This window comes from Zingiber officinale, chromosome 5B (genome assembly GCF_018446385.1).
Source record: "Zingiber officinale cultivar Zhangliang chromosome 5B, Zo_v1.1, whole genome shotgun sequence".
Classification (NCBI taxonomy): Eukaryota; Viridiplantae; Streptophyta; class Magnoliopsida; order Zingiberales; family Zingiberaceae; genus Zingiber; species Zingiber officinale.
Window position 1 is genome coordinate 57,322,489 of NC_055995.1, and position 23,399 is coordinate 57,345,887.

Sequence of the window (23,399 nt, forward strand, 5' to 3'; positions counted from 1 at the left end):
GTAGAAGTACTTATCCATTTCTGGTCCCTTGTTCAAATTCGCATCCTACTTTTTCTTTGTCTTTCTGTACTCTAAATATTTGTGACCGACTCGAACATAGTTGAAGCACTTCTCAGTGAACTTTTTGCTTATTCCTCCTCTGGGTCCCATATTAGAAGATTTGAGATTCTTCTATTTTGAGTTTTGATCGTGCTTGACTACGTTGGCTTTTATAGTAGTTTGAGAGAACAACTTTCTCTTTGAACTCTTGTTGTCTTCCTCAATGAGAAATCTAACAAAAAGTTCTTCCACGTTTATCTGCTTTTGCTTATGCTTCAGGTAATTTATGAAGTCTTTCTAGTCGGGAGGTAGCTTCTTAATGATTTTTTTCCACCTGAAAGGTCACTGTCTTTCGAGTGAATCTCATGCAAGATCACTTGAAGCTCTTGTACTTAGCTAATCACTATTTTCGAGTCAACCATTTTGTAATCCAGGAATCAATCCATGATGAATTTCTTAGCTCCTGCATCATCCATCTTGTACTTATTGTCTAGGGATTCTCACAACTCCTTGGTCGTTCTCTTTGTGTTATACACAGTATACACAAGTCGGCAAGATATGTGAAGATGTAGTTTTGGGATAGAAACTCATAATAAGTCCATGTCTCCACTACACTTATGGTTTGGACATTAGTAGCATCCTCAACACGCTTGAGAGGTTCCTCTTTCAAGAACTGAGCCAAATTTAGCATGGTCAAGTAGAAGAACATCTTCTATTGCCACTGCTTGAAGTTTAACCCAGTGAATTTCTATAGCTTCTCCTCATGATTTATTGGAATATTTTCAATTGGGGTGGAGGGGATCTTCATATGATGAGTCAGTTATATCTCAATACTTTTTGTGGTCATCTCAATAGAACGATTCTATTTTAAGACTGTTAGACAATCTTCCACAATGAAGATTGTTTGCTGAAGGTTACAGGGAGAGTTACTGAATTGAAATATATTCAATATTTAACTTTAGACCTGTTGAGATGACTTGAGCTGATAATCTTAGAATGTCAAGTAGGAAGGAAGAGTTGTTTGGAAAGTTAGGCTGCTTGGAAGACTTAGCCAAGATGAGCTAGTCCAAGATCGAGCTAAGCTATCTGAGTTTGTGCTGAGCTGAGATCGAGCAAAACTGCTCATGTTCGAGCTGAGCTATTTAAGGTTGAGCTGATCTATCGAGACTGAGTTGATCCGTCAAGGCTGAGCTGAACTATCGAGTGTTGAGACCGAGTTATCTTAGCTGAGCTGTTGAGGCCAAGTTATCGAATCTGAGTCAATAGAGTCAAAGTCGATAGAGTTTGGCTAAGTTCGAGTGACCAAGTGCTCCTGCTGAGTCCGAGTACTCCCAAGTCAGCCAAGTCAAGTACTCATGTCTTGGTCAGAGGCTAAAGGATATGGAGGATAAAGGAGATACGGTAAGTAGCACACCCTTCCCAGTTACTTGGGTATCAGCTAGCCTTAGATACAGATCAAAGGATGTCTAGATACGGATCAGATGGTGACTATATATGACACAGGAGACGACTACATATAGATGGATCAGCTCTGGATGGGGATTAGATGGTGGCTACACTAATGCATGAGATGACTATGTATTGAAGGATGTTGTGCATGTGGCACCAACAAGGTAATGTAGACTTGGCACCTTGTCAAGTCAATCATGATTTATGGTAGGCAAGGGATTGTAATATGTTGGATGGTGATCTTTTAGATGTCAAGCTGGCATTTATGAAAATACAAAAACATGTATATTAAACCTCAGGTATTTACTCAGATTTCATACTTTATCAAATGAGCAATTATTTTTGGACATTGTATGATCGTAACTCTGATAATATATATTCATCTTTCATAAAAAAAAAATATATTATTGATAATAGGATGAAAATAGTGTTACGTAATTATTATAAAATATCTATTAATATTTTAAAATTTTCATATTGCATTCACTAATTCAAACTTTCTCATCACATCTACTTCAAATACATTCATCTCATTCATATCGACTTCATAGGGAGGATTAATTATAATGCTTGTTTTTTTTTTCAACTTATTTAAACACAAGTTCAATTTAAATTAGAGAATATTATAAATTGCTATGAAAAATTCAAGCATTCACCTCCATAGGTTGATTTTGTTATAAGTTCTGCAAAATCATTTTCATTATTACCACCTTCGTATTACATAAAAGAACAATAGAAAGAAAATACCTAAAAGTCAAAATGCAAAAGAGAAATACAGTACATCTATTATTTTTAATTGATATCGATATTCAACGTATGTTGATTAAATTTAAAAATAATCGATTCAAATTTATAAAAAAAAAATTATCAACCATCAAAATAAATTAAAAAATACTAAGCTATCCATCAATTCAACGTTGTTAGATTATAAAAAATTCATCTGTTAATTTATAACTCGATTCTAAAATGTCAAAAAAACAAAAATTAGGAAAACATCCTATTGCCCATGGGCAAATTACATCTATTTTTTTCTTATTAGAAGGAAGATCAAAAGAATAAAATTAATAAAGAAACACGGGTAGATAGGGTTAACAGAGCACGAGCAATGTGGGCGACAGCAATTTGGGAGACAAATGTATACCGTGGCAACACGAGATATGACAATGCAGGCAGCAGCAACATGAGTGGCGGCAACATGGGCAGCAATGTCATGAATGTGAAGGGATGAAGAATGCATAGGTCTGAGAATTAGGGTATTAAATTTGTACTTTTGCAAATAAATCCATAAATCACAACTAAATCCTTTAATTAATATAAGATTAGCAGTTCAAGATGAATACTTCAGTTGAGTGGAAAAAAAAAAAAACCGCCATATCAGCACCCCTAGAGTCAGTCTCACGGATATAAAGAGAGGTAAAAATTGAGTGGAAAATAAAAGAATGTAATGGTAGTGTCTGTCGTTTCTAGTAAGACAAATATACATAGTTACATACAAGATACCCTAACAAATTGGCCCCTTGAAATAAAATAAACAGCAGTAGCAGCTTTCTTCGGTGAAGTTGAGCCAATTGAGTCTAAAACCACTAGATCATTAGCACTAAGAACGATAATCTTGCAAGCTTGAAAATTTTTGAAGCGGCTGATCATTGGAACCTCAAGGAGCAACTCAAATAACCCACAAAATTGAAGATGAATAAAGATAAATGGCTTCGATTCTCAATCAATGCGAGGTAATAAGAACATGAAACCTGAGTTCTCTCTAATAAGCGGTGGCGGCTCGATATCAGAAATGTCAATTGGTTTCATTGACTTTGATATGTCATCAACTGAAAATGGTATGCTGCATTATCAAAAAAAGAATATGAGCAGCCAGAAGATTCTCAAATGGTAGAATAGCCATCAAAAGATCATAAAGCAATGTCAAAGATCCAGTATGGACTAGTCATTTTGCAATTCCTACCTCGAATCATCATCTAATAAGAATGAGTTGCTCACAGAATTGTTCGACTCTTCAGCCATCAGCATCCTCATACTTGATATAACCTAGTCAATTTGCAGATGGATTATTAGACATCTCACAATCTAATAGTTGTTCTCATAGCATTCTTTATGAATGTACTGGACAACAATCTTGCCTCGGGAGACACACTGTGTGTTCCATATTTATCGTCCCAATACATTGTACTTATCCGGTATAATTGTTGCACACCAAGTACCTGCAAAATAAGAAGTAAAATTTATTGGATTCTCAATAAAGGTGGTAGTGGAGAAGCGAAATAGATTAAAAATAAACCACTCACAGGACAAAGGTCATGGCTAATTTCATCCAAGGTCTTCTTTGGCTTTTGATGGATGACCTGAAAATTTCACAGATGATTTGTAGATTCTCTAATTTGAAGTTGTAGACTTTGCAATCATTTTTTTAATTTCTAATTAACAATTAAGCAACTAATTACAGCGTGTAAGACTCATGTGTGTTGATTGTAGATGAGCTGCTGATTTGGCTGATATGACATGAGATCAAACTGAATATAATTGTAAGAATATATTATTAATCGAAAGTATCAGGTCGAGCAGATAGGAGGGCACTTTATTCTGATTTATGTTCAAATTGAAGATAAATATGCACCAGAAAAATTATACAGGGGTGAATTATTAGTCATTGTGGTTCTAAAAATATGCATTGTAAAATGAAGTGGATGTAATTACCAGGAACCCAATAGCCTGTCTTATATGCTTTAGTTCATCCCACGACGAACCTGCATACTATAACCAAGAAATGGATAAATTTGGAAAAAGATAAACAAGGTATTCTCAAGTAACCTAGTTCGACTACACGTAATTCAACATACAGTAACTATTTTAAGCAAACAAATAAATCAACCTTCACATGCAACAAATAGTCATTGCTAATGCTGCATGTAGATCTATGTACTCAACCATGCCAATTATTTTTTTATCCAGAAACGAATACAAGTGTTAAGAAAAACTATATAGGCATCAAGATCTCACATGCAGTACTATCATTAATAATTCTAAACTGTTGAGAAAAACACCCATAGGATAATAACCATATGCTCTCGGATGGTGTTGTAATGCTATTATAACTTCTTTGTATAAAGCCCAATGGAAATCTCAGTACAACTGAAATTGCCAAGATTCTTTGTTGAAGAGGCTATTCATACTTGAGCATTGACCAAAAGGGTCCTACATAACCACAATGAACTGAAGGAAGAAGCTTAGAGAGCATTTGATTTGCGAGTTTTCCATTTTCATTTTCTGAAAAACGTGTATTTTCTGAAAAATAGTGTTTGATTTGTATTTTCCACATCTGTTTTCTAGAAAAAGAGATAGCATTTTCTAGAAAAATAGAGGATATCTCAAAGTCATTTTCTAAGAAAAGGGAAAACACGCGTTTTCCAAAAATAAAAATGGAAAACGTGCATACCAAACACTCTCTTATCTTTTATTATTCTCGCATGCCTTCCTAGACCCAAGATAACTGGAGGGCCTTGATAGGAGGCCAGTTCAACCTAAAAAAAAATAAAAGATATGTGAGGAAGGGGGATCCTTTGATAGTTAAGCGTGCCAAGAGGGTCTCCCACTGCCATGTGAACTAAAGGAAGGAGGTGAGAATTTTGCCTCAATGTCAATATCATCAGAGGCAATGGACTAGCTCTGAGTCTTTTATACTGTGTGAAAGCCTAAATAAACCAATCCAAACCAGAATTTCAAGACCCTTTAGGTGGGATTTTTTTGATAATTAAGCAAGTCCAAGAGAAAGCCTCAAATAGCAATGTGAAACTAAGGAAGAGGTACTCTTGTTAGTCTAATTCCCTTTTACATACCTCTTCCTGAGTCCAATATCACCTCAGGTGGAGGGCTAAACTACTAGTTGCTAACTGATAATATGAGAACTAGACAACTAAAAATTTATACCCTGCATAGTTGTTTATTCCTATTAATGTCTAATTTCTCAACGTGTTATGTAAAGTTTATCATAGAGTAAACAGTTTACTGACATAAGCTAACTTAACAAATAATATTGGCCTACTTTTCATCTGACAGTCATTTAAAGAAAAAAAAAATAACCTTGAAAAAAAAATCAGAGAAGTGAAACAAGGCTACAACATATTATATAAGAGTTGTTTGCCCTGGCATACAAAATCAGTAATATATTTTTATTCTGGAATAGGATAGCTACCTCATCAGTTGCTTTGTAGCACCAATGTTCCAGTTCAGCTAATCCTGCTTTAACATACTCACCATTACTAAATGAGCAACATTCTCTCCTCAAAAGAAGACTGCACAAAGAAACAGAGTTTGAAAAAAAAATTTCCATGTCAGCCACAAAATTTCTTTTAGAAGGCAGTCCAAAATGTGCACCTGTTAAATAATTGAACATTTATAAACGAGAATATCTGTGTAAAGACCTTCCGAACTAAGAATGGAGGCACCTGGTCATAAAAGGGCAACTATCATGAGTAAGAGAATTGGAAATGCTAGAGAAAGTACAGCAAGGTTCGAGGATGGAGAATAAACCAACATGATTTGATTTCAATGTGTTCAAGAAATTGTCAAGACTCTTGACGATCCCTTGCCAGTGAGCAATCAATGTTTGCTGTGCAGCAGCAGTTCCAGGTGAACGAGAAGACCCTTTGACTAGACTAGCTCTTGATGTTCGAGGGGCCTGTATCATTTAATTACAGAAACAAACCCAAAAATTTGAGAAAACACCAAACCATAAAGACACTACTTAACCAGAAACAAAGCATCATGGTCAAACTAGTAACACAAAGTTAGCAGGGAAATAGCATGAATTGAAATTCAAAGTCCATTATTAGGCTAGTTTTAGAGCACAAACAGCCCAAATTTACCTGAATGCAAAAACCAAGCAATGGAGATATCTCTTTCTTCAAATTATCCCGGATCATTCCATATATTTTCTCCACATAGGCAGTTAGTTGTTGCTTGAATAATAGAGCAGGATACTTTGCTTCAACTTGGCGTAATTTATCTACTCCACTTGTCAAACTCCCATTAATTAAGGCAAGGTTCACACCTTGTGGTGTACCCCTGAAACTCTAAGGAAAAAAAGATGCAGAATAAGAAAGTGCCATTACTTCTTAATGCACAAGATATATTAAATAACATATTTCCTAACTTGAGTCATCCTCCCAAAAAGAGTAGCTGATGATGAGCGGCGACGTTGGGGTGTCATGCCTGCTGCACCACTTGCTTTCAGGGTGCGTTGGAGAAGCAACAATAACATTGAAGAATTGGAAAGCCAATATGCCAATATCTCATTATTATCCTGAGTCTTAGTATAGAAAGAATAATATCACATGATCAATAAAATCAAAACAAGAAAAAATAATAGACATAATAGACCAATTTAAACCTCAATAGCATGACCAATTGTCTGAATAATACGATCAAAGACACTTGTCCGCTCCACTTCAAATGATCGCCATTGCAGAAGGCATTTATAAGTAATAGAAGCAGCAACAGGTCTGTTCCCTGCAAATCCCAAGTCTTGTGCAATACACCTAATCAATAACTCTTGATTTTCCTGTAAATGCAGTAAACAAGTCAAATTGAAGTGACAGAATCAAACAAACGTGCACAATTGGAGAACCATTCTTGCAGAGAAAAGATTAGAAGTTATTCAACCTGTTGTTTCTCATTGAGGTTTCTCTGTGGCTTATCCTCTATTTCAGAACTCTCCCTCATGTTAAATGATGCACTTAGGGAATCCTAAACCACACAAATCACATCAGTTAAGAAAAAAAACATGTTCAGTTATTCTGTACAAATCTAGATTATGGACAGAAAGAAGTTTCATCTTACTGAGATAGTTCTAGTCTCCCCATTGATTGCATGACCATTTTCAGAATTCCTCTAGAATTACAACCAGAAAATAGGTTTAATAGGACAAGATACGAGCATGATAAATGAAGTAATAATTTTGTTACATTCACCTGAAGTATCGATTTTGAACGCCCAGATAACAATCTATTGGGTGCCATGGATAAAGCCTGCTGACGCAATACCTTATTTTCTGACTCCACGTTTGCTAGCTTCTCTTCAAGCCTAATTCAGCAAGATTATAATTAATGTACCTAAAATGAACTTTGCTACTATACTCAACTGGTCAGCAGTGCAGACAACTTCAGATATTATTTTCTCCTATCATGCCGCATAAAATGAAAATTAATAATAGAAAGCATTTTTACACCAAATGGAACTCCAATCATGGCCATAACTTTTAGTGTGCATAGTCTCTTCCAACAAAACAAAGTTAATCTTCCATGGTTAACAGTAGCAATTTTTAAGAGAACTATATATTGTTACACAATCATTTAAATTTTCTCTGCATCAATCACTTGTAGAGAATAAATGATGATGCAAATAATTCAACCTCTGCGGGCTTGATTGTCAAATACACTTCTTGAAATATTCCTAAAGTTCATAACAAATGCAGTAGGGGAATTCAACTTATGGGATTTTTACAGCGAAGGTCTACAACGAACTAGTATAGTAGATACCATTTACCAGATAGTTGGCAAATTGATGCTAAGGTCAACACATTTCTCAATAGGCATAATAATATCAACCTATTAAACTCTATGGAGTCCCTGATTTTCACCATAACTATGTATTTGAGAAAGAGCTACTAAACACTTTTATTAATAATGGGGAACTCCCGATACACTACAAGATAAAGGAAAAGTTAAAACCTGTGCGCAGTTTCTTTTAGTTGAAGTCTCTTTCCTTCCTCTTCAAGTAACTTCTTCTTTCTTTCTTCACTAACTTGATGATCTTCAGTGTATTTGATTTCAGCATCATCAGCTCTTTGTTTTTCAGACTGTAACGAGGCCTAAAAGAACAAGAAAATTGGATTGAAATTAATCGCTATGTTCACATTGTAAAAGCTAAATTTCTGGGAGATGTGTAAAATTGAAATAATAAAAATAACTTGCCTAGAAATTTGTTTCATAAGAAAATTCTTCCAAACTAAGGATAAACATAAACAAGACCATCATATGTAGCTAATCCAGTAACCATAAACTATATAAAATCATGAAATCTGGAAAATTAAACTCTATGTCAATCCTTATCACTTATCAGCTATTGGATACATTCCTCTTGATAGATAAGAAGACACATGTTGAACCATGTTACCTCATTAAACATACATTATCTAGAAAGGAAAATACTGTGTATTTCACTTCTCATCCAATTTAAATAAACCCAATATAATCTATCAGTAGAATCAATTCCTGAAGCTACTACCTCAAGATGTGAACAATGAAGGGGGAAATAAATCACAGAATTAAATGAATCTTGATTGCAATTCATTGAAAGAACATCATACCCACTAGGCTTTGCAATATAGAAAAAGTAGCATTAAGCTAAAGGTATGGCCATAGATGAAGATAAGTACCTTCAAATTCTCCACCTCAGCTGTCAAGGAATCAATCTTCTCAGTATCTTGCACAAGCACAGTAGTTTCCTTGACAACAGGAGGTGCTTCTTCAATAGCCTTCCTAGCAGCCTCTCGTTCCTTGACAAGCATTGCAGCTGTCTCATCTAATTTACTTTGCAGATCTTGCAAAGTGTTTTGTAATTTTGCAATCTCTTGTCCTTTAGCTTCCTCTAAATCTGTCTGTATCATCACATGATTAACCTAACTCCACTTCAGTACAATGTTTAAAAAGTGCAACAAAATGAGTAAGAGATTACAGAAAACATATCATGAAGATCTGTGTTCCATTCATGATTATTCACTGTAGGCCAGCTCCATCATTGAAGCTATTGAAATAGTGATTGAGATATTCAAACATTACCCGCAAACGTTTTTCCAACTGCAAACGCCATGTAAGATCTTCTACTGCCTTTTCAAGTTTATCCTTTGCTTCCTTGAGAGCACCTGTTTCTCTTGCAGCCTGAAGCAAACAAAAGAAACAGAAAAGATTTACTAATGATGGGTGGCATACCATGGATTACAAATAGTCCTCTCAAAAACAACTTTTTTTATAAAAAAATTGGGAAGGATGTGGTTATTTTTGGAAGCATTTCCTTAATGTATGAGAGAACTAATGAAAGAATAGATATATCTGGGAATGAAACAGTTATATAATTTCTTGTTTCTCTCTTTTCTTTGCTGTCTTACTCAAGATTATAGAGTACTACTGCTAAGCACAATGTACAAACACAATCATTGATATAATTCATTGTGGCAGCTCCCAAGTAGTTGGAACTAGTAGTTTCTTGTTGTTGTTATGTTTTTATAAAAGGGATGGGAAGGGAAGGGATGGATGCTTATGCTTTCCTTTTCAAATGAGGGTTCTCATATTAATGCATAGAATGTGTACCAATTTATGCCCATGAAATTTCATGCGACAGAAATGTAGTCTGGATTTATATACCTTGCGACAATTTCTAAAAAAGAGTATATAACAATAAAATTATGGAGTTGTAAAATTTTCAGTTTACAACTAATAGTTTCTCATTTTCTTAAAATTAAACAATAAGTCAATTCCAAGCATATCGCATAGTGTAAAATTATATGTACAAAACTCACAGTTGGGACCTTCTTAAAACTAACAAAAAACTTAATGAAATCCTAGTCTTAAAAGTTGTGGTTGCACCACCATGTGCAGTGAAATAAGATGCATTAATTCTCTCATTGTCTCCCAATATAAACATGTGTCAAACAAGTTTCATCAGAATATATATATATAGAGCAAGAGAGAGAGAGAGAGAGAGAGAATATGCTGCCCGACTCCCTGCACACGACTCCGTCCGCAACTGCCTCACACTTCCGGACATCCTGCACACTCAGTCAGGCAACATATATATATATATATTACATTAAAGACACTTAAACACTTCACCCAATGATGGTAAGATTTTTTTTTAAGGATATGCAAAGAAAACATGAAGGCTAATGAAGAAGAAAACGTAAAGAACCCAATTTGAAGACATGTTTTTATCCTCATGAACCTACACATATATTCGCCAGAAAGTAAAGTACCAACCATTTTTAGCTTCCTAAGCTCTTTTCTTGCAACTCTTCCCCTCCATCGACACTGGGTGACAATTGCTGCTCTCTTCAGCCTCTTGTGGTATGAATGAGCTCTATAACAACGCCATTGAGCCTGCAAAAGAAGACAATAAGATAGAGAGGATTATAAAAAGAAGAGAGTTAATGTTATATGATCTCATTGTGAAAGAGCAACCTGAATAATAGTGGCTGCCTTTGTTTGCCTCCTAAATCTAAACTCATTACGAGCAGCCAAAAATCTAAAACCAGTTTGTAGGATCAGAACTGAATGTTTCAGCTTTTTGTAAGCGTTCTTAGCATTATATCGCCACAAATTTTTCTGAACTATAATTGCTGCATTCTCCCTTCTCATGTGCTCATACAACTTACGAGCCAATCTTCCTACAAACATAATCATGTTAGATGTTGATGAATAAAGAGCCAGAGAGTATACCAAGACACTGAGATGAGTTGAACACACTTCTCCACAATGATTGCACGTGAATGGTAGCCTTCCGTAAAGCAATAAATTGCTTCCGCAAAATATGTGTTCGTATTTGATTTTGGATAGTCTTTGCTGCTCTGTTAAGCACTTCAGCTCGTAGAGCATCTAACTCTGCCATCTGACCAGCTCTAAGGAAAACTTTTGTTTTACCTATCTGAAAATTCAGGAAGAAGTGCAATAAAGACACAAAGAGTAAAGAGTTATTGATTGACCCAAAAACTTGAAAGCCAAGGAAAACACCAAAAAAGTTTCTAGTGTTAGTTTCATGAAGCAAGCTCATTCCAGATAAAAGTGGCCTGCCTACATGTGTCATAAGTATGAAATTGTAGTCAATATAGCAAATGTGGTCAATATTACTAAACTATGATAGGAAGAATTCAGAAATGATGAATTCGCAAAAATAGGAAACTATTGTGACAAATATAGTCGAGGAATTACTTGAAATCCTTTCAACCCTTTACTTTCTAGAATTTTCCTGCAAGCTGTCTTTTCATCGCTAATCATGAATGCAAAACCAAAAAAAAATAAAACTTCATAAATTCAAAGTCATATAATCTAATTTAAACCCCACACACTATCATATGCAAGATTAAATAGGACTTACTTCCCAAGTAAAGTTTCTGGAGCAAGTACACCAAAACGGTGCAAAAATTCATAGAATATACGACGTGTAGGAAATCCAGCACAGCTGATCCTTATAGCCTCAAGAACACCCTAATGTCACAAAAATCATAAGGAAAAGATAGATTATGGAATGCATAATTGTATCAAATGACATCTTTTCAATACTGAATAACATGCTCTATGATACTCACACCACAGCGTAATTGTTGCATGACATTGACATTCTCAAATATGGCAGGCTTTAAAAGGTTGTTTGGCTTCACACATCTGATGTAATGGGGTTCTGTGGAATTTAATGTTTCCATCAAAGCCTGCAGTTGTAGCTGAAGCAAAGTTCAAACTATAGTGAGAAACACTATTCCATATCAAGCGGATCTTAAAATGTTTTCAAACATGAATTTTATCAACAATAGAAGAAGATAATTATACACCTTAAATCGAGAACCAATTGATGAAAATTTAGAAGACTTGCTTGTCTCCTCAGGCAGAGAAGGAAAAAGTCCTGAAACAAATGAGCATTTTGAAGCACTCAACAAATCTTGGTGTTCTGCAACAACATAATCCTTGTTTTTGTCCAGGAACTGATCAGATTGATATAAAACCTGATAATAAAAAACAAACACATTAAATTTAAAAATGTTTTATAATAATTTTAAGCTAAATCAAGAAATCCAACCTCTCCAGCATAATGATTAATAGCAAAATCAGTGCGTGAAAGCTTGGGCTTGATGAAGCGCTTGTGTGTTTTAAATGTCTGGTAAAGTTTTTGCGCAAAGGTTTCATGTGTTGATTTTGGAAACATACTGCATTTAAGAAGATTATCAGACATAAGTTATCCATTCTAAAAAAGTTTATATCCAAAACATTTAAAATCTAGAAGAGGACAAGTGTAAAAAATAAGATGAAAAGGCAAACCATGCTTCATCAAGAAGTGCAATCACACCTCCAGGTTTCTGTCAAAAAAAAAAGGAACAGAAGAATTAGCTTCCTTGCACGAATCTCCATTCATTACAACAGTTTATAACCATTTGCATTTATAGTCTTAATCAGTTGTATAAGAAAATCAAGTGAGTTAATAAGGAAATAACATTTAAATTGAATAAAGAGAAATACAACAGTATAAGAAGCAACACGTAAACGAGAACTCATACAAGTTTGCATGAAATAAGACATCTCATCAAATAACAAGAAAATCATGGAAATAGGAGCAATATATGAAGGAAGAGTTGGTAGCAAGGGGTTAAGAAATTTCATTGAATAAAGAGAAAACTACAATAGAAGAAGCTTGCAGTTCACAAGAGGCAATTATATACCTTTAGGGACCAAATATAAAGCAAAGCAATTATGCAAATTTTATGATCTCTATGAACATCTAAGTGGAAATCTAAATCCAAGATGATCAAGGTTGAAGACCAAGACAAAAAAAACTGTTATTTTTAATTCAGTTAAAACAAGGAGGAAGAGAATTGAAGTTGTTAATAAATGGGATAATGGCACTACGAGTAAGGGATATAAGGATTAATGTAGGGGTTTTACCCATTTGTAATAGAACCTGTGAAGATCTAATTCTGCTACTGCTAACCTGGTTGAAAATATCTATTGGGTTGGGTGGAATGGATTGGCTCCTAGAACTGCTGATCTTAGTAAGAACACCTTCAGAGGTGTGGTCTGCTTTGAATAACTTGTATGAGGGTAATACCCTAAGTCTAGATGGATGTAATGTAGAGTCTAAGTGTTTATATAGGAAAGTATTAAGCTGATTAAATGGGTGGTGCCTTGCCTATGGAACAAGAAGGATCATTTTCATTCCTAAGAAAAATGAAAACAGAATGACTTTGTTAAATTGTTTGTAAAAAGAATGCCGCCTCATATGATGAACATAGATTTCAATGAACCAAGGGACTCTCTTACCTGGTAGGAATATTCAATACAACATTACCGTTGTAAGATGGTGTGCTCATTCTATTTGTGACAAAACTCAAGTCTTTATGTTATTGCAAAAATTGGCAAAGTCCTTTTGATATAGTTTTCTTGAAATGCAGTTAATGCTATCATGAAACTCATGAGTCTTTCATAGAGGTTTCTAGGATGGATTAAGGCCAATCTTGCTTCACCTATTTTTTATTGCCAAGTAAATGGAATTGTTTTCAAGGAGTTTAAGGGGAATATTGGCATCAGGCTGGGGATCCTATATCACCTTACATATTTATCATGTTGCAGCAACTTCTCGCTGGGGTTCTTGGCAAAGTTGCGGACCATGCTAAAAACATTCCTTGTGTACTAGGAGTGTTTTAAATCTTGTTTGATGGTTTGTGAACCTTGTTACTAAATGCAAAAGGTTTTTCTAAGCTACTCAGCAGAAGATTAATCTACAGAAACATGCTATGAACCTAGGGACTTAAACATAAATACTATATAATACTAGAGGCTTGCTTGTAATTTTACATTGATGAATAATAAAGATAGATGAGATGAGACTACCAACCGTAATAATTTTTTTCATTATATGGTATGAAAGAGAAATTAATCCTATAAATTTTGTTCCTCTCTTGGTGATGAGATGAGACTACCAACTTCACTCAAGTTATTGTATCCATTGGATAATAGCCAGTGTCGAACTCACATTATATGAGACTCCTCCATTCCATCTTTATTGAACATATACACGAGGATATTGAAAGCTTATACTACCTTCTCACCCAATGAGGTTGTAACAGGCAATCTAGTGAACATGACAAACTCAAGCACCCAAACTAAGAGAAATCAAGCAATATCAAAGATGTTTGCTACTTTGCATGGCTACCCACTGGTCATCCTTCACACACTACTCATATGGCTTAACTACAAACATGTCCTACCAATGCCACAATAATCAATAGATCTCACAATATTTCTATTTCACCTTTGTTGTGCAGCACTCGATGTCATTTATGTTTTCATTAAGATTCAATAACTAGCAAGGTGATCAGCGCAGAGCATAAGTCTCAGTAATAGTGGCAGCTAGATCTACTTCCATTTCCTTCTACTTTTTTTTTTTTTTACAATCCCATCACCTCTTCAGATCATCCTAGTCTTCAAAAGGCTTTGAGTCATGTGAGTTCTACTCTTGGGTTTAAGTACTTTATGGTAATCATTGATGATTATTCTCAAATAGCATGCTACTTTCTAATGAAAGAGAGCCTTAAACTTCTCTATATTTTCAACTTTTTATTTTAAAATTGTCTATTAAAGTGTTCACGATGATAATTCTAAGAAGCCTTATACTTTAGTTTTCTCTTTCGAGCTAAAGTAGCCTTCTAGCCTTCTTTCCCTTACATCCTATAGCAAAATTACAAAGTAAGAATCATCAATAAGTTGAGATTGCTCAGGCTCTACTTATACATATGTTTAGTTTCTTTCTTTTAGATTGATGCATTTCTCACTAGGAATGGGTAATAAAACCAAACCACCCGAAAAATGCTAAATGCTTTCTATAGTTGGGTCTGGGTATCCAAAATTTTATATTTTGAGTTTGGATAAGGTGTCCGTCCAAGTATTATGCAAAAAAAAAAAAACTGATATTACATAATGTGAATCATATCTATATATATACACACACACCATATTAACTAAAACATATCTCACATAATGAATATATATTTTATATGCTTTATGTTATCAAGTAGTTGTAAATTAGATTAATGAATAACATAGCTACTTAATTTTAGAGAAACTGTCATTACATGTGTCTATTCTTTCAACTTCCAAGTTTCTATTTTTTTCTTCCATTGTTTATAATCTCACAAGATTGAACAATTCACCTTCATCATATCTGTTTGTCTCCATTGTGTGCCCCTTCCTTTGTTGTCTCATCTCATTCTACTTCAGCAACATAGCATCCCTCCCACATCTGACATCCTTTCAGAAATCCCTTTTTCCTTCCCCGATCTCAGGAGATCATTGCTTGCATCTTTCCTTTATATAATTCCTTCTAGCATCCTTTCTACCTTCCACCGTTCCACGATCTCATGAGAAAGTTGCTTGCATTTGCCTCTATCTTCTTGTCTTTTCTTCCACATTTGCAACTCAAATTTATTTGACATACCTTCTATATTTAGCCTTCCTTCTGCCATTCCTTGTTAACATTCTCATTTAGGATGGTTAGGATCCATAGTAAATAGTTAATAATGCACATTTTTCATTGTCGACACTTTTGTTTAACTACCTAAGATACTTGATATAGTGAGAAGAAATATTAAATTATTCCCTTTCTAGCAGATAATAGTGGCTTACAACTAAAAGATATCAATAGCATGTGTTTTCATATTTCTTTTTTAAGTCCACAATTTATAGTTCTTTAATATAGTTCCTGTAAATTGAAGGGGAGCCTTGGCGTAACGGTAAAGTTGTTGCTTTGTGACCAAAAGGTCATGAGTTCGAATCCTGGAAACAGCCTCTTGCAAAAAGCAGGATAAGACTGCGTATAATGGATCCTTCCCCGGGACCCCGCATAGTGGGAGCTTCGTGCACCGAGCTGTCCTTTTTTTTTTTTAATATAGTTCCTGTAAATTGCAGATCTTGTATTCAATCACATTATTCTAGATACATTCTTAGAAGTACAAGCTCCTTGTATAGTTTTTTTGTTTTAATTCAATTACATTATAATTGTTTATAATTCTATTGATAGAGTTTTTGTATGGTTTGGTTTCTATGAATTGGACTTCATTTCATAATTTTGTAACTTTAGATGAAACTAGTTTTAAAAAAAATGTAATATTCCTAAATTTCCCAAAATCTATAAAAATACCAAATTACCAAAACCCAAATCTACCTGAACCAAAATATTTGGGTTTGGGTTTTTTAAATTTTTTTCAGGTATGGGTATGGGTATAGAGATATCTTTATAATCTGAAATCAAACGGTTATTTTTTAAAAAGATTTAGTTTGACCCTTGGCCACCCCTACCTCTCGCTACATGCTATAATGTGAACAAGGGAAAAAATATTGATTTGAATTTTAATTTGGTTGACAATTACTTTATTTAGGTAGGTATGGTTAAATTGGGTTGGAATTTCTCAAAATTTGGTAGTAGTTTAATGGGTATCTTTTGATTTGGTAAGAGTTTATTGGCATCATTATGTTGTCCAATTAGGTATTGCTTTCTTAGTCTAGTTGGCATTAGCTTAAGATTGAATAGATGAATTGTGGGCAATTCATGTTTTGGCCAGGAGACATGTCATCAATTATAAATGTGAATTGAAAATTGTGATGTGTTGAGGGAAATGATGATTTTTGAAGCATATTTAAAATTAAAAAAAGGTGAACATCAAGTAAGAAAATCTTCTATATGAATGTATTTCCACGAACATGTAATGTTTGTCAAAGATGAGATCTCCCAAGAATGTATTTGTTATCCAAATGGATCCAAGACTCTCGACATCTAAGACCATAGAGTAAGTTGATCCCATTATATTGCTTGGACTTGTCAGAAATCTCCTAACCAGTCTGTCTTCGTGTAAAAAGTCTAATGGATATCTTAATGAGCTCGAATATTCAGATTTAAACAATCTTAATAATCAGCAATACTCCCATTTCAACTACAACATTATCATATGAATTTCAAGCAGCATGGTAGCCACAATAGACACTATTCAGAACACTGATTGAGATACACGCACAAAGAACTACTTTGGAAAATATGCATGCTTCTGAACAGGAAACTGAGCCAGAAAGAAGGAAACTATACTACAAATAGATCTTGTGCTGGTAAAGAGAAATGAGATAACCTTCTCAATAAGATCCAGAACATCTGTGTTATCAACAAATTCAATGTAACTCCAATCTATTGCCTCTTTTGTGTATTCTTCCTGCTCCATCTTGAAAACGTGCTGAAATTAAAAGTTGCAATCCAGTAACTGTTAACTAATCATTCAAATCATTAATCCTCATTTTCCAATGAATGATCAAATTCTTCATCATCTAGGTTAAACATTACTACATAAACAGGCATTAACTTGAAAAATAACTTGCTGTTATTGGAATTTTTGTCATATTGGAAAGTAATTTGGAAAATTTGCAAAAATTGCATATGATGTCTACAAAGTGAAATTGTGCTTCCTAGCACACTATAATTACTAGAGCCGAGAATGAATGAACCATATAGGAAGAGCTTACTTGGTTGAAATGCTGTTGTAGTTTCTCATTTGTGAAGTTGATACAGAATTGCTCAAAGCTGTGAATAACAATTTTCAGTCAAATTTTTGAAATAGCCTAGTAACATAGACCACATCATGAATGAAATTTTGATAGTCAGTAACTACCTATTCGTTTTAAAACTTTCAAACCCATAGATGTCTAAGACCCCAATCAGTGACTTAGAAGTTGGATCTTGTCCAATTGAAACATTTATTTTATCAACAATCCTGTTGGTAAAATGAAATAGATCAACAAACAATCCCACAAAAATTATAATTTTAGTATCACTAATTATTATGAAAATTAAGATAATTATGAAATTGAATCATCAGACATTTCTTTACCAGTCAAATAAGCGAGAATATATTGTTTTAGCTAAGCCATCCCTGCTGACAGCTGCAGATTGAGGATCAAGTGGCCTCTTAATGACTTCTTCAGGAGTTATCATCATACGCTTACACAATGCATCTTGCAAACCATCAACATCACACCTGATAATTGATAATTTTCACAACCTTGGAGAGACAGCATCTATAGCAAGAGTAGAAGTAAATGAGAATTTAGACTTCACATTAGAAGCTCAGCAGCCATCTTAAGATGGAACTTAGCTTTGTCATCCTTTGGAACTGATGAATCTATCTCTTGTCCCTTGGTAAAAACAATATTTCCAAGATGAAGAATGGCTGCAACAACCCTAAAAATGGCATCCTATGAAGAGAATAAAACAGAATATAATCAGATTATTCCCTTTTGTCAGTCATGATAGCTGTTATAAAAATAAAATAAAATAAATCTCTACCTGTTCTTGTGCACTGATTCCAACAATATCCATAGCCCTCCTAGTGGCTAAATATTCATAGGCATCATTCACACCAACCAATTCATAACAGTTTGATTGGTTAAGATAATGAAATGTATTTGGTTTCCCTAATTTGTACTTTTCAGTCACCTGGAATGTTATGTGGGAAAATGTTTCAACAATCACCATGACCCTCACAGCACATAGTAACATCACAAATAATAATTGTCCAAGAAAAAGAAAGACACACCTCTGTTGGTGCTGCACATAGAAGGTAAAAGCAGTGATAGTTACGCTCTGGATCAGATATCTGGCATACTCTTGACCTCTCAAGAAGGTAGGTTCGGATGGCAGCACCAGATATTCTACCTTTATTATCAAACTGAATCTCCACAAACTTGCCAAAACGGCTTCATTCATTATAAAATGAATTAGTAAAGAGGTTCACTGCATCATTACAAACAAAACCTTCTCATGTGTTACCTTGAGTTATTATTTCTCACAGTTTTTGCATTGCCAAATGCTTCAAGAACTGGGTTTGACTGAAAAAATGGTCACATATCAAACACTTAGTACTCGATGATAGCATTAGCTAGTAGGGAGCTCCAGTTCAACAGCGCATAGCAACCATCAAACCCTCAACTTACTTCAAGAACTTGCTGCTCCACTGTTCGGCCTTCAGTGGCTGCACGTCCACCCAAGTAAGCTAGATAGCGCATAAGCATCTTTGTTGTCTCAGTTTTTCCAGCGCCACTTTCACCACTAACTAAAATGGAATTGCTCTTTGTCTCATTTATCATTGCCCTGTTCATACATAACTCATAATCATACAGTTTTAAGTTAAAGAACAGAATCCTTTAAGCAACACCATTTAAGTAAAACCTGTATGCCACATCTGCTACTGCAAACACATGAGGACTTAGCTCGCCTAATGGAGCCCCTTTATACTGTGTCATCATGTGAGAATCATATAGATGGCTTAACCTTTGAAATGGATTTATAGCAATTAGAATATTTCCTGTGTAAGTCTGCCATGGAAATGCTTATCAATATTAGAACACTATACCACAAAAGTAAAACATACAATAAATGAGGTAGAACATACATAAATTTCATTCAGTTGGTATCTTGTGGACAAATTCTGCAGAACTCCCGGTTCATGCAAATATGATAGTTTTGTCATGTCATCAACCCCGCCAGGAGGGGCTTCCGTATCTTTTGGATACATTTTTGACAGTGTAGTGACAACCTAATATAACCAGAAATACATACTTGAGCCTGTCATTTGCATGTGATAAAAATATATTCTCCGAGTGAATTGGTAGCTTCCCACCTTTTTGATCCAAGATGATTTTTTTAAAAAAAAGTGTGATTAATTCTTTTAGACTATATAGCCGTTAGTTTCTATGCTTGAACACAATAGGGACAGCAGCATTAAGCATTCGGCTAACCTTTTTCCCATTAGAAGTCTGGACCTCGGCGTTTTCACCAGTAATTTTAGTGACCTGTCCATCAACCCATGCCAACTGTGGATCTTCAACCCACACATGAGAATCCATAATAATGTTAACGGAAGTTCCCTGCAAAAAAAAAAAAATTGAATTTTTACAATTTCCACTTCTAATCGTAAAACAAAAACAAAAAAGAACGGTGTTTTCCTTTTCCTCGGGAAAAAAAATCCCGAAAGATTGTTTCTGAGGGATGACAAATAACAAAATGTGACCAGAAAGAGAAGAAATGGAGGGTTTCCGTTTAGAATTACGTACCATTTTGGATCAGTTCGCATCAAGCAACTTCTCCGAGGGAGGAGGAGGGCGGATAAAGAAGTAGGTAAGGAAGGATTCGGAGGCGAAGGGGAGGCAGCAGGGCGGGGAACCCTGAAACGAGGCGAGGGGAGTAAAGGAGAAGAGGGTGGGAGTGCTTAAACCAAAAGTGATTTAGCGCGCGCTGTCCAGCCATTGGGAGAGGACGCGCGAGGGGAGCCACGAAACCTCCCGCGTGATCCGCGGTCGCTAGTGGTGCCCGTTTGCCGATGTTCCCCTTCAACCTCGCCACCTCCATCGGAGCTCACCGTCTATCGGCCTCTCCGAAACAAAATGCACCAGAAATGGTTAATTCGACAATTTTTACAAAGAACCCTATACTTTTTTTTTTCATAAAACACCTATGAGATGTCGGAACATTTACAAGCACCGATTAATCAAATATTCACCCCACTTTAACTTATCACTCTTTCCATCCATTTTTCATAGCATAGTTAGTTGTCAAATGACATATTTACGGAATTGAATAACGGTTAAATCCTGATAAAAAATTACTTCCTATTTCTAAATTCTAGGTTCGATTTTTTGATTTACTATCTTCTAATATGATACGAAATAGTCATAAAAGATTACTAAGATGACAAATTTTATTTTTTACAGAATATTTCAATTTATTTTCATCTATTATAAAAATATTCTCAACATGGTATGATGATGAAAGATAAAAATGATTCTCATACATTCAAATCTCATAATGAGAATTTTCAAAATGTCCTTAAAATTTAAATTACTAATGATGTAGGATGTCATATTAAGATCTATCTGAATTTTTTGAATTTATTTAATGATCAATCTATAAGGTTAAGTTGTTCATATCTATAAGGTTAAGTTGTTCATATCTATGATCATCGAATCGAGGACTGGATACTTAAATTAACAACAACAACAAAAAAAAAAAGGTCTCATAAAACCTTAACATTTCAATATTGTCATCTCTAATGACTTCCTATGAAAGTAGCATATCTCTTCCCACTCACGCCTATCATTATTCTCACTCTCCTACTATGTTTTTTTTCTAGCACATTAATGTTGTTAGCAATAAGTATTGTATCGTTAAATCATAGGAACACTAAAAAAGTACAATGTCATAAGTCGACCCTTCATTAAAATTATCATCTAAATCTATCAAATCAAATATAAGATAATTAATATTTTATAATATTTATTTATTTTTATCCTATCTATAATATAATGTAAAAACTCTTACGTATTTATTTAATACTATATCAAAATTTTCATAAATATATATTAATAGTTTTTATCAAAAAGTTACGGTCGGATTTGAAACAATCAAATTTAACATAATAGTTTAATGCATCCTGCCATACCATGCACAATCTCTCTCTTAATTCCCTAAAATGATAAAAAGACGACCACCGAGTAAAATTCAAAGCTTGGTTGATTGACACGTTTTAATTACAAGGGAAAGTGCAGTTTTCAGCATGCCTGTCTTAAAATTATGTGAGATTTATATCATTTTAATCTTTTTATATTTTTAAAATTTATAATTTATACAACGTCGTTTATGCAAAATTGTTATATGAATTTGCTTAGGCATGGACGTCCGAGCAGTTGGGCGGCAAATCCAATTTTTGGATGGATAATAAGGTTAAAGCAGTTAATTCAATGACATAGCGGAACACTTGGGATGGGCACCTTTGAATTTGCTAATGCATCTAATCATGGCATGGATGATCTCCTCGGGAGGAACGTTAAGCCTTAAGTATTTTTTAGTATTATTTTTTTTTATATTTATCTTTCAAGTTGAGAGGGTAAGAAAAAGGGATTGTAACAAAAACTATAGTAATAAATGTTTTTGACAAAATTCACTGCTAAGAAAACTATCGTAATAAAGGATTTCGACAAAACAAAATCACCATTAACAAAACTATAGTGACAAAGGATTCTTAACCATAGTTAACCATAAGATCCTAATTAATGCATTTTTAAATCATACGAAAGTATGTTTGGAGCTAAAGATGGAGTGTGGACAAGGTGAGGCGATCATGGGCGAGAGAATCAGATGGTCATGGGTGAGGGAAATTATATCATAGCTATAGGGATTTTCATAGTCAAGGCCGTCGCTTTCATGTGGAGGTTCTATGAGATTTGGAGGCGAGTGGTATTTTGGTGCTCTACAATGCAAGGGTGATGGCTCCTTGCTATACATCTTCTATCAATCTTTCATGAATTTTATTTGATTCAATTGTAAGGAATTTAAATTATTTTTACTTGTAGAATGTCAAAATTTAGGACCATTTCTCTTAAGCCCTTGATGGTTAAGGTTATCTTCAAATCTTAATCCCAAATCTAGTGGGGATTACTAGATTTGGGATTTGTCAATGGAAGAATAACAACAAATTTTTTTGTGTGTGCTATGAGAGTTTCGAATTAGTGTAAAAGGGAGTAAACTTTGATTAAAAAGTTAAATTATGTAAAATCTTTTGGTAATTGATGCAGGGGTATTTCTTAGGTACCACATGGCCAAGAGGGTCAATGAACAAATCAAAATGGCATGCAGGTCAACAAAGGCCTGACTACCAACTGCTGATTCCCGGCTACGCTTGGTGTCCTACTTTCGGTTACACCCGACTGTTGATTCACGGCTACTACCGACTCCCGATTACAATCGGTGTCCTATTCCCAATTACTCTCGACTGTTGATTCCCAACTACTCTCGATTCTTGGCTATGCTCGGTGTCCTACTCTTAGTTACTCCAAACTGCTGATTCCCTGCTACTCTTGGCTATGCTCAGTGTTCAACTCCCAGCTACTCGCGACTCTCGACTGTCGACTCTTGACTTACGATTCTAGGCTCTCTCAAACTATCAAGGACTGGAGCAATAAAGTGTTACACTATTCTTGGAGGACAATGAATAATGCAGTTGTTATTGCGGGGAATGTGAAAATTGCAACTATTAACTCCGACATAAATGG

The 23,399-nt window shown here is 34.7% G+C and overlaps 1 protein-coding gene across 1 annotated transcript; it reads right to left on the reverse strand.

Annotated features, from left to right (window-relative positions):
* Positions 1-2,784: 2,784 nt before the first annotated feature.
* Positions 2,785-20,729, reverse strand: LOC121984422 (myosin-11-like). Its single transcript, XM_042537348.1, has 39 exons — positions 20,406-20,729; positions 20,091-20,219; positions 19,745-19,888; positions 19,522-19,667; positions 19,287-19,443; positions 19,123-19,181; positions 18,890-19,049; positions 18,640-18,789; positions 18,412-18,548; positions 18,185-18,331; positions 17,966-18,067; positions 17,820-17,877; positions 17,432-17,533; positions 12,582-12,619; positions 12,343-12,469; positions 12,098-12,268; positions 11,858-11,989; positions 11,647-11,756; positions 11,481-11,538; positions 11,019-11,196; positions 10,734-10,939; positions 10,533-10,652; positions 9,339-9,437; positions 8,936-9,157; positions 8,229-8,368; positions 7,470-7,581; positions 7,339-7,389; positions 7,162-7,245; positions 6,890-7,060; positions 6,653-6,808; positions 6,366-6,572; positions 6,035-6,178; positions 5,875-5,945; positions 5,693-5,792; positions 4,198-4,254; positions 3,789-3,845; positions 3,624-3,704; positions 3,449-3,531; positions 2,785-3,328 (listed from the first exon to the last, which is right to left on the reverse strand). The coding sequence occupies exons 1-39, from the start codon at positions 20,406-20,408 to the stop codon at positions 3,205-3,207; spliced, it is 4,593 nt and encodes a 1,530-aa protein (XP_042393282.1). The 5' UTR covers positions 20,409-20,729; the 3' UTR covers positions 2,785-3,204.
* Between the last annotated feature and the right edge of the window lie 2,670 nt (positions 20,730-23,399).

Coding starts and splice junctions, on each gene's coding strand:
- LOC121984422 (XM_042537348.1), bottom strand. Junction 8,369..8,935: donor CTGAGGTGGAGAATTTGAAG/GTACTTATCTTC, acceptor TTGTTCTTTTAG/GCCTCGTTACAGTCTGAAAA. Junction 6,809..6,889: donor CAATTGGTCATGCTATTGAG/GTTTAAATTGGT, acceptor TTCTATACTAAG/ACTCAGGATAATAATGAGAT.